This window comes from Rhincodon typus, chromosome 1 (assembly GCF_021869965.1).
Source record: "Rhincodon typus isolate 14 chromosome 1, sRhiTyp1.1, whole genome shotgun sequence".
Taxonomy (NCBI): Eukaryota; Metazoa; Chordata; class Chondrichthyes; order Orectolobiformes; family Rhincodontidae; genus Rhincodon; species Rhincodon typus.
The window spans coordinates 30,127,729-30,140,242 of NC_063332.1; the positions used below are offsets into that span (position 1 = coordinate 30,127,729).

General features: G+C 41.7%; 1 protein-coding gene across 2 annotated transcripts in view; it reads right to left on the reverse strand.

Annotated features, from left to right (window-relative positions):
• myo5b (myosin VB) overlaps positions 1-12,514 on the reverse strand; it is a 239,750-nt gene that overhangs the window by 7,623 nt on the left and 219,613 nt on the right. For both annotated transcript variants that reach the window (XM_048599568.1, XM_048599561.1), the window contains one exon: positions 2,602-2,752. In XM_048599568.1, coding sequence (XP_048455525.1) covers positions 2,602-2,752 — 151 coding nt within the window. The remainder of the gene's footprint in view (positions 1-2,601; positions 2,753-12,514) is intronic.

Here is a 12,514-nt window from a genome sequence, read left to right on the forward strand (position 1 = left end):
TCTGAAGAAGGGTCCTGACCTGAAATGTCAACTTTCCTGCTCCTCTGATGCTGCCTGGCCTGCTGTGACTTGCGATCTATCCATGTTTACCAGGGATAGGGTCCGGTGCAGCAATGAATGTATAAAATAAGCATCAGTGGAATTGTCAATCTTTGTGCATTTTTGCACAATTGGAGGAGTTGTGTGTTGTGAACCTGCACTTGTTAGGAGCAGAGTGAAACTGCTCCTGGATCATTTTGTCTAGCCAAGACCCTCCCTTTCATCTACTTTTGAACTTCATTCACATCAAAACACCAGTAAGAAAAGAACAAAATGCAAGTCAACTATAGAACCTGACTCCCATCTATTAGAAGTTCAGGAAGCTTTAAGAGAAAAACTGAAGTCAACAGTTCAAAGGGATTGAAAAGCATGAAAGAGAATCATTATTCCACAATTCTCAAAGATTTACAGGAAAAAAATTCAGTTCCCTTTCCCTTTAGCAATATATTGAAGAAAATTTTCCCAAGGGTAACATTTGTGCTTGCTCATCATTTATGCCAATAAAAATCAAAGCTAGAAAAACAGTAATTGATTATTAAATCATAAATCATTCTAATAGTCTGAATTTTTTAAGCTACATTATTCACTAAAGAACATCAGAATATAAAAATGCCTTTGCTCCAAGAAAGTATACATGCAGCTCATTTCATGGTTCTGAGGGTACGTACCTCACTGTGTTCCTGTGTGACACAAGCTTCACTAAGGGTGGGTTTGAAGGCAGATGGATTCTGTAATTAATGGCACGTCAGTTTCTCAAATCCATTCCCTTCCATATCCAGGAGATACACCAAGCCCAGGAAGCATTTAAATAATTAGGTTTATTAGGTGCCTTGTTAAGCCCACCTAAAAGGATTCCAACTGGAATGTTTCCTAGAGACCTTTCATGCCTATTTTGATGCTGCTGTAGGTGGAGGGATTCTCCCCATACAGTAGTGGCCTGGCTGCCATACCTGGTTTTATTTAAACTTTAGAAGGATTGGTGAGCAAGCACTTCCATATTGAGGTACCTTTTCAGTTCCCAAATGGTGCCTTCCATCTCATACGATGATGGTTTATGACATGGTGGTCAACTCTGGGGGTGTTAAGTATCTATTACCTATCATTGCCTAGGAGGCCCAATCTAGCATGGTAGCTCTACCGTACTTGCTGCAGAGGGAGACAGTGGGTTGAAAGGGTGCTTGATTCTCTGGATCTACTTCTCAGCCAGCTAAGATTTTTGCTTCTTCCAGTGCCTTTCCAAACAGTCAGCTTCCAGACGTCATGGGCATCAGTAACCATCTCCAAGTCAATACTAATGCTTACCGTCTTCACATCTTTATTGCAGGGTCAGTTACAAGCAAGGTATAGATGACAAGGAGGTGTAACTGAGTGGTTGTTTCCCTGTACAGAAGGATATTGTTGACTTGGCAAAGACTATACGCTGGTGGGATTAGAGAGTCGAGCATATATTGTCCAGGTCGCTAGCGATACGGCAGTGTACTGAGATCACAGGCTTAGGAGACTTGCAGTTTGATATTCTTAGATTTTTATCATTCCATAGTTTGAACATAATAGCTGTAGCTCTTGCAATGCAGGAGTTCATTTCAGCAAGAAGTGAGATTGTTGCCGATTACGGAGACTAATTATTTTGAATCTATCAACAGACTCCAGTGTCATAAATGCTGATAGATTGTTGTGGCAACTATGGCACTTATTTTCCTGATGTGATTATCAAACTTATTTCTTTACAGGCATGAAAGAGTTTGTCCATCTGCTACCAAAGTGTTCCTTGTTAGGATTACTTGTAATAAGCAACTCAAATTTTTTGTACCTGTCTTGGTCTCAGGCAAACAAAATTAAATAGCTTTCCATCAGTTCTGGTATGTAAATAGAAACACTGTAGTTGACCTGAAGGCATACGACAGCATAAAGAGATGCCAGAACACAACCCTGTTTGACCCCATTGTGGATCTCAAAGGTTACCGTGTCATGGTTGACTTTATCCATCATAGTGTAAGCCCGTTGTATTATAAACCATCCATTGCAAGCTGCTGAACCTGTCAAGCTGAAAGGTCCCTGATTTTCCCTCCAGCTTTCAATGCTTGCCCAACGTCTTTAATTGGACAGAGAATCTGTATCCGTACCAATTAAGTGGATGCGATCAGTAGAATCTCAATGAGTAACATTATCCCCGTAGGGGAAGTTTCAGGAACCAGAAACATATTTGTCTCATACTTCCTGATCCTGACTAAAATCCAGACCAAGTTCATTTGGAGTTAGCTGATCTCATACGGGTTGTCAGTTCAGATGTTGGGAATAGCTTCAGCAGTTATATGCCTAACTAAGAACTAGGGTGGGTGGAGGGCTAAGGAAATCAATGACAGCATACTTGATTAAATTCAAAAATCCCTGGTGGTATGTCTGGCTAATAGGCAAGCTCAACTTTAACACTGTTCAATGTTCAACACTCCAAATAACCTGTCAACACTGTTTGGGTACCAGAAGTGTAATGCTTGTGAAAGTATACTTTAAAATAATGACTCATTTTGAAAGAAAGGTGTGTGTATATACACAAGGCCTTACCTATCATGGTTTGAAGAAGACTTTCTGCAATCTTAATCAGTTGTTGATAGATCTGAATAGAGAGATCACTTAGAAGCTGACGATACTCTGCGAGGTCAAAGTTCTTGAGGCTGTGCTCATTCTGACGTGTATTATTCTGCTTCATAAAATCCTGAAGGAATTGAGAAATACCATGAGAAGAAAAGTTTTATCTTTTCATTTGCTTTATTTACTCTTTCAGAAGTGACCAACCCATTCATCAATAATCCTCATGAAAGGATCTATGCAAATTCATTATCCAGAAGTATGAGAAAGAAGGGTAGTCACAAGTATGAGAAAGATAGTCAGCATGGATTTGTGAGGGGTAGATCATGCCTCACAAACCTTATTGAATTCTTTGAAGAGGTGGATGAAAGTAGAGCAGTGGATGTTGTATACATGGATTTAAGTAAGGCGTTTGATAAGGTTCCCCATGGTAGGCTCATGCAGATGGTAAGAAGGCATGGGATAGGGGGAAATGTGGCAGATTGGATTCAGAATTGGCTGACCCTCAGAAGACAAAGGGTGGTAGTGGACGGAAAATATTCAACATCGTGCTCAGTTACGAGTGGTGTACCACAAGGATCTGTTCTGGGTCCTCTTCTATTTGTGATTTTTGTAAATGATTTGGATGAAGGAGTGGAAGGGTCGCTTAGTAAGTTCCCGGACGATACGAAGGTGGGTCGAGTTGTGGACAGTGCGGAGGGCTGTTCTAGGTTACAAAGGGACATTGATAGGATGCAGAGCTGGGCTCAGAAATGGCAGATGGAGTTTAACCCTGAAAAATGTGAGGTGATTCATTTTGGAAGGAAAAACTTGAAAGCAGAATACAGGGTTAACGGAAAGATTCTTGGCAGTGTGGAGGAGCAGAGGGATCTTGGGGTTCATGTCCACAGTTCCCTGAAAGCCGCCATCCAGGTGGATAGAGTTGTTAAGAAGGCGTATGGTGCGTTAGCTTTCATTAATAGAGAAATTGAGTTCAAGAGCCGAGAAGTTATGCTTCAGCTATACAAAAGCCTGGTTCGGCCACATCTGGAGTATTGTGTCCAGTTCTGGTCGCCTCATTACAGGAAAGATGTGGAAGCACTGGAAAAGGTGCAGAAAAGATTTACCAAGATGTTGCCTAGAATGGAGGGAAGATCTTACGAGGAAAGGTTGAGAGCACTAGGGCTTTTCTCTATAGAACGAAGGATGAGAGGTGACTTGATAGAGGTGTACAAAATGATCGGAGATATAGATAGAGTAGACAGCCAGAGACTTTTTCCTAGGGTGGAGGTAGCTATTACGAGGGGGCATAGTTTTAAAGTGAGTGGAGGTAGATATAGGGGAGAGTCAGAGGGAGGTTCTTTACTCAGTGTTCCGGACATGGAATGCATTGCCAGAGAGGGTAGTGGAGTCGGCCACATTTCGGGCATTTAAGTGGCTATTAGCTTGGCATATGGATGATAGTATAATTTAGGGGTGGAGGTTAGATAGACCTTAGGATTAGGGTAAAAGTTGGGCACAACATCGTGGGCCGAAGGGCCTGTACTGTGCTGTACTGTTCTATGTTCTAAGGAAATAACTTGCTTTAAATGCTTTCAGTGCTTCCCAAAGTGGGAACGGTCATTCTCAATTTCACCTGGTACTGGCAAAGATGCTGCTCTGGAGTCCTTCTAATTTCCCAAATAAACATCAAATTGCAACACAGCATATATTACATACCAGTGTCATAGAAAAAAATAATGAGATGTATATCATAATTGAAAAACATTGAGTGAGTTTTTGATGCAGTTATGGAGATGATTAATGAATGCAATGCAATTGATGGACTTTCAAAGAGACACTAGACAACAAGCCACATAATAGACTTTTAAACAAAATTAAAGCCCATGAGGTTAACTGGAGAAAATTGGGTAAAGGACAGAAAGCAGATAGTTTTATTTTTGCAGACTATATGAAAGTGTACAGCAGAGCTCCTCAGGGGACTTATTGCTCCTTTCAACATATATTGATAACATGAACTTGAGTATACAGGTGAGAATTTCAAAGCTTGCAGTAGATACAAAATTCAGAAATGCAGTGAACATAAAAGGACCATAATACAAATTTCAGGAGCACATAGACTACTGAATGGTCAAGGACATGACTGATGAATGTAATAATGGGTGAAGCAGTACAGGAGGAGGATAACTAACATAAACTAAATGTTGTGATTTTCAAAGTGACAAATAAGTTTGATTGGCTTTAGTTTTTATTCACTTATGGGATGTGGACATTGCTGGCTAGCCAGCACTTATTGCCTGTCCCTTGTTGCAATTGAGAATATGGCAGTGAGCTCTATGCTTGTCTGCAGTCCATATGCTGTTCGTAGTGTTCGCCACAGTTCCATTAGGAAGGGAATTCCAGGATTTTGATACAGTAGCAATGCAGGAATGGCAGTATATTTCCAAGTCAGGATGGTGAATGGCTTGGAGAGGAACTTGCAGGTGGTGGTGCTCCCATGTAGGTCAAGGAGTAGCAGATGGAGTTTAATTTAGATAAATGGGAGTTAATGCATTTTGGTAAGGTAAATCGAGGGTAAGATCCTGGGGAGTATTGTCAAACAAAGAGACCTAGGGGTACAGGTACATGGTTCCTTGAAAGTAGAGCTGCGGGTAGACAGGGTGGTGAAGAAAGCGTTTGGCACACTTGTCTTTATTGGTCATTGAGTATAGGAGTTAAGGTGTCAAGTTGCAGCTCTACAGGACATTGATTAGGCCATTTTTGAAATACTGCATTCAGTTCTGGTCTCCCTGCTACAGTAAAGACGTTGTTAAACTTGAAAGGACTCAGAAAAGATTTACATGGATGTTGCCCGGATTGGAGGGTTTGAGCCATAGGGAACAGCTGAATAGGCTGGAGCATTTTTCCCTGGAGACTGTGGGGTGACCTGATACAGATTTATCAAATAACAAGGGGCATAAATAGGGTAAATAGCCAAGGTGTTTTTCCTGTGGTAGGGGAGTCCAAAACTAGAGGTCATAGGTTTAAGGTGAGAATGGAAATATTTAAAAGGGACTGGAGGGGTAACATTTTCACACAGAGCGTGGTGTGTGTATGGAACAAGCTGCCAGAGGAAGTGGTGGAGACTGGTACAATTACAACATTTAAGAAGAATCTGGTTGGGTATATAAATTGGAAGGGTTAAGAGGGATATGGGCCAAATACTGGCAAATGGGTCAGTTTAGGATATCTGGTCAGCACAGAGAAGTTGGACCGAAGGGTCTGCTTCCATGCTGTGTAATTCTATGACTATCTGCTACCCTTGTCCTTCTTGTTAGAAGTGGTCATGGGTTTGGAAGGGGCTGTCTAAGGATCTTTGGTGAATTTCTGCAGTGCATCTTGCAGATAGTACACACTGCTGATACTGACCATCAGTGGTAGAGGGGGTTGTGGATGTGGTGCCAATTAAGAGGGCTGCTTTGTCTTAAATGGTGTCAACTTTCTTGAATGTTGTTGGAGCTGCACCCAACCAGGCAACATTCTATCACACTCCCGAGTTACGTCTAGATGGTGGACGGGCTCTGGGGAATCAGGAGGGGAGTCGTTTTCTGACCTGCTGTTGTAGCCACTGTGTTTATATGGCGAGTCCAGTTGAGCTTCTGGTCATAGTAATCCCCAAGACGTTGACAGTGAGGGTCACACCATTGAATGTCAAGGGGCAGTGGTTAGATTGTCTCTTATTGGAGATGGTCATTGCCTGGCATTTGTGGAGCACAAATGTTAGATGCCACTTGTCAGCCGAAGCCTAAGTATTGTCCAGATTTATTTATTTATTGTTACGTCTATTTGATAAGTTCATTGATGAAATGGCTGAAAATGATTGGGCCTAGGACACTCCCCTCAGGAACTCCTGCAGAGATGTCCTGGAGCTGAGATGACTGACTGACCTCCAACACTCAACCATTTTCCTACTTGCCAGGTATGACTCCAACCAGCAGAGAGTTTGACCCCTGATATGCACTGATTCCAGTTTTGCTAGGATTCCTTGATGCCACCCTCAGTAGAATTTGGCCTTGATGTTGAGGCTATCACTCTCACCTCGCCTCTGGAATTCAGCACTTTCACCCATGTTTGAACCAAGGCTATAATGAAGTCAGAAGCTGATTGGCCCTGGTGGAGCCTTTACTGTGCATCACTGAAAAGGTGATTGCTGAGCAGGTGCTGCTTGATACTGGAGCCCTGAGAATAGGTCACCAAACTGAAATGTTAGCTCGGATTACTCTCCATGGACACTGCCAGTTCTGCTGAGCTTTTCCAGTAATGCTGTTTTTGTTTCTGATGACAACTAATCTTGGGCTTCAACTTCACTTTCCCACCTCATGTCCAAATCTCTGTGTACCGCAGCCCTATATATTGTCAGTGATGATGCAAAGACAACTATTTAGGGTAAAGAATTCCAAACATTCACAATCCTGAAAGTGAAGACATTCTCATCTCAGTCGTTATCCTGAGACTGTGCCCTCACATTCCAGCCTCCATCAGTGAAATCTCAGTGTCTGCAAAGCCAAGCAGCATTCTACAAGTTATTACAAAACATTTGCAGCATAATGGTAAGGACTTTTTGCTGCAGTTTTGTGGCACTTTGCTGAGAATACATCTGGAGTACTATGCACAATTTAAGTGTTTGAAAAAAAGATGTATTTGCCTCAGAAGGAATGCAATGAATGTTCATTAGATTTGTTCCTGAAATGAAAAAGTTGTCCTTTGAAGAGAAATTATGTGCAATGCACCCACATTGAGAAATTTAAAAGGTTTAAAAAGGTCCACAATAGACACCATCTTCCTGGCCCTACATTCAACCGTGGAACATCTGTATAACAAGGACATTCACATCAGACTCCTATTTATTGACTTTAGCTCTGCCTTCAACCCCATAATTCCAATCAAACTCATCTCCAAACTCCAAGACGTAGGACTCTGCTCCCTCTCTGCAATTGGATCCTCAACTTCCTGACCGCAATCAGTAATGACTGGCAACACCTCCTCCACAATAATCCTCAAAAACAGTGCCCGGCAAGGCTCTGTACTCAGCCCCTTACCATACTCCTTATACACTCACAACTGTGTGGCCAAATTCAGCTCTAACTCTTTCTATAAATTTGCTGATGACACCACTGTAGTGAGTCAGACCTTAAACAAGGAGGAGACAGAGCACAGGAAAGGAGGTAGCTTAGTGACTTGGTGTAAAGACAACAATCTCTCCCTCAACGTCAGCAAAAAGGAGCAGCTGGTCATCAACTTCAGGAAGCAGAATGGAGGACACGCTCCTGTCTGTATAAATGGCTTCCAGGGAGGTGGTTGAGAGCTTCAAGTTCCTAGAAGTAAATATCACCAATCTATCCTGGTCCATCCACATCAATGTACAGTCAAGAAACCACACCAATGCCTCTACTTCCTCAGAAGGATAAGGAAATTTGGCATTTTCACAATGACTCTTACCGATTTTTATAGATGCACTATAGAAAAGCATCCTGTCCGGGTGCATCACAGTTTGATATGACAATCGATCTGCCCAGGACCTCAAGAAACTACAGAGTTGTGAACGCAGCTCAGATCATCATGCAAATCAGCTTTCCTCCCATTAACTGCACTTCCTGCTGCCTTGGGAAAGCAGCCAACATAATCAAAGACCCCTCCCACCACAGTTACACTTTCTTCCATTGGTGACAAGATACAAAATTTTGAAAACATGTATTAACAGATTCAAGAACATCATCTTCCCTGCTGTTATTAGACTTGTGATTGGGCCTCTCATATATTAGAGTTAATCTTTCTCTGCAGCTGTAACACTATATTCTGCATTCTGTTCTCTTACCCTGATGTACTTGTGTAAAGTATGATTTTGTCTGGTTAGCATGCAAAACATTACCTTTCACTGTATCTGTACATGACAATAATAAATCAAATCAAATCTCATTGCAGAAATGTATAAAATCCTTGGAGGGCTTGACAGGATAGATGCAGAGATGTCTTTTCTCTTGGCAATATAGTCTGGAACTAGGTGGCATAATCTCAGCCTGTTTGGCTTAGATGGGGAGAAATTTCTTCACTCAGAGGCTGCAAATCCTTGCAATTCTCCATGCTGGATATCTGTAAATGCTCAGTTATCACGCAAATTTAAAACTGAGACAGATAAATATTTGGACATAGAATGAGTCAAGAGATATTACAATATTTCAGGAAAATGCAGATCAATTTTGGCAAGCAAGGGGGGCCAAATGAATCTCAGGAGCATTATGGTGCAGATGGAAACCATTTGGCCCATCGTATCTGCATCAGCTCTTCAAATGAGCATCATTACCTAATGCCGAGCTCCAACTCATTCCCCAAAACCTTGCATCTTATTTCTATCCAAATATTCATCTAATACCCTCTTGAATGTCTACTCCTGGTTCTCTTTCTTATGGTCTCCTAAGCTGGGCTTGTTCTCCAAAGAGAAGAGAGGGTTAAAAGTAGTTTTGATAGAGTAAATGGTGGCAACGGCAGTATGTACAGATTCAAGTAATAGGCAAAAAGAACTAGAGGTTACATGAGAATTCATAAACTGACCTTTTGTCACTTGGGACACGTTACTCAAACAGTTCTGGTAACAAATTTAATGTAACTTTTAAACATGATAGGACATACAACTAAAGGGAAATAAAGAAAGTGTATAATGACAGATCTAGGAATGGGATGAACTAGATCGCTCATTCAAACAGCCAGCATGGCTATGATGGGCTGAGTAGCCTCCTCTGTGCTGTGCTGTTTTACCAAAGGGAATGTTAACAAGTTTAGTTGATGCAAATTGGGATTGAAAGTATTGGACAAATGGGAGTTCTACGCAGTGAATGGAATCTTTATGACATTGGGGCTCGCCTGCCAGAGAACCAGCAAGAGCCCCACACGTTGTATGCATTGGGGAAGGTCCAGCATTTTAAGTGCCCATCAGGCACCATTTAAATGCGTGTCAGGCTTTCCCCAAGATTAAGGAGCTCAGGCATGGAAATCCTCCCTGCCAAAAATTCCTCATGCCTCAAGAGTTCCCAGTCACTTCATGACCAGCTAATTGTTTCTTAATTAGCTCATGGGATGTGGGCTTCACTGGCTACACCAACATTTATGGCCATACCATGATTGCCCAGAGGGCATTAAAGAGTCAACCATATGGCACCGTATCCCCATAATCATCAATAGCAGTGGTGGCAAGTGCTAGCAATACACTTACCAGAGGCCTATGATCATCAAGTTATTGGGAGGGCTGGATGGGGACCACAGAGATTAGGAGGGTGATCTTGGAATTTGAGCTATTGGATGTGGGCTACTCACAGCAGGCTCCTTCCCACTGTTGCTGATATTGAGTCACTCGATCAGACCATTGAGTAATGCATTACTTGCCTACTTAGGTGCCTCAATTAATGTTCAGGTGGAAAGGCTATTCATGAAATGTAAATGGAATTAATCAGGCAGGAGACGGGGTTCCCTCGTTGCAGCCTCCCATCTAATTAATTGCCAGTACAGATTCCAAAACCTCCAACTGGAGTGTGGGAGATGGAGTCAGAAATGGGAGGTGGTGTGTTGTAAATCCCACTCTGTCTTACTTTGTTTTAATTATAAATTTAAAGCGTAATGGCAATTTTAAAAATGACTCAAACAATAAATCCACTCATTAGAAAGGATAAGATGAAAATGAATGGCTGACCAGCGCATAATTTTATTAGAACAAAAAAATACAGCACAAGAACAGACTCTTCAGCCTTCCAAGCCTGTGCGACACATTTTGCCCTTCTATATTAAAACTGTCTTCACTTACAGGATCCACATCCCTCCATTCCTTTCCTATTCATGTATTCGTCCAGATGCTGCTTGAATGCTGCTACTGTGTCTGCTTCCACCACTTCCTCTGGCAGGATGTTCCAGACACTCACTACCCTTTGTGAGAAAAACATGCCTGGCACATCTCTTTTAAACTTCCCCTCGCACCTTGAACCTGTATGCCCCAGTAATTGACCCCCCCATCCTGGGAAAAAGCCTCATACTTTCCATTCTATCCAACCATTCACAATCTTATAAACTTCTATCAGGTTGCCATTCAACCTCCTGTGTTCCAGTGAAGACAAACATGGTCTATCCAACCTTTCTTCATAACTAAAGTCCCCCATACCAGGCAACATCCTGGTAAACATTCCCTGTACCCTCTCCAAAGCATCCATATCCTTCTGGTCCTGTGGTGACCAGAACTGTACACAATTTTCCAAATTATGGCCTAAAACTGCAGCATATTGTCTATCTTTATACTCAATGCCCCTTCCAATGAAGGCAAATCATGCCATAAGCCTTTTTATTACCTTATCCACCTGTCCTGCCACCTTCAGTGATCTGTGGACCTACATACCCAGATCCCTTTGCATATCAGTATTCTTAAGGGTTCTGCCATTCACTGTATAATTTCAACCTGCACTTGACCTTCCAAAATGCAACACCTCACATTTGTCCAGATTAAACTCCATCTGCCATCTTTCTGCCCATGCCTCCAAGCAATCCATATCCTGCTGTATCCTCTGACAATCCTCCTCACTATCCACAACTCCACCAATCGTTGTATCGTCAGCAAACTTGTTAATTAGACCAGCTACATTTTCCTCCAAATCATTTACATGTATCACGAACAGCAGAGGACCCAGCTGTTCAGCAGAGATCCCTGTGGAACACTACCAGTCACAACCGTCCATTCCAAAAGGCATCCTATTCTCTGTCTCCTATGACTAAGCCAGTTCTGCATCCATCTTGCCAGCTCACCCCTGATACCATGTGACATCACCTTTTGTATCAGTCTCCCATGAGGAACCTTGTATTATAGTAGAAGTAAAATACTACAGAAGTTGGAAATTTGAAATAAAATCAAATGTATCTCTTAATACCACATAGTACTGTTTCTGACTGCACAGACAGTGCTCGACTTCCTGTGTATTTCCAGCATCCTGTTTTTATTTCAGAATTCTCGTCTTATTTTGAAAACTTCCTTTCTAAGACATGCGATAATTTCAGAGATTATGGGAAATTTCATTTTTGGCTTTCTGGTGACTCATTTCATGTTTCCCAAATGAAGCAATTAAAAAAGATAGTTAGTAGTTTAAACCTTTCTTAAAAGACTGCCTTTGCTTTTAGTTTAACTAAGGCTTCAAAAGTGTAGAAGGGAAACAAACACATGACTAATTTAAAAAAAAGACCAGTGTGAAGTTAAGCTAAGAAAATATCAGGGACATTTCATATCTAGGAGTACATTGCGTCTAAATAACTACTTGGATAGGTCTTAGAGCTGGCACAAGCACAATAGGCCAAATAACCTCCTCCTCTACCGTAGCATTCTGTGAAGCAAGAATTTAACAAGTCACCAAAGTCTCTCACCTTTCTAGAGGCTGTTGGTAATTTTCATCAGTTAAATCCAGAAATGTTTCCAGTTAGTGCTCAATATTCTAATCAATCTTTGCCTATAAAATATATTCCAAATCTATGTGGATATATTTTCAGAACACAAAATTGCCTTAATGATATTTCATAATTAACAATCTCAGTCAGAGGTTGCTGATATGGGAGTTGGAAAAAAAAACTACATTGTGGAATAGGAGATGCTATTCCAAGGCTGGGCTCAGGCACATCATTAGGAATAGTCAGAGTGAATCTATGCTTCTCTCCAACCATTACCAATCCCTTTGCTTTTTGGTTTGTGTTACATCTGATCTCTAATCTCCCTTACCCTTCAACCTTTCCTTGACCTGCCCTTCTGTTTGGGATTGGGATCTGACGTGTGCCAACCCTCATGGCACATATCCAACCCACTCACAGAAGGCTTTGGAATTTCAATGCTGCACCAGCAACTGTCATTGTAATA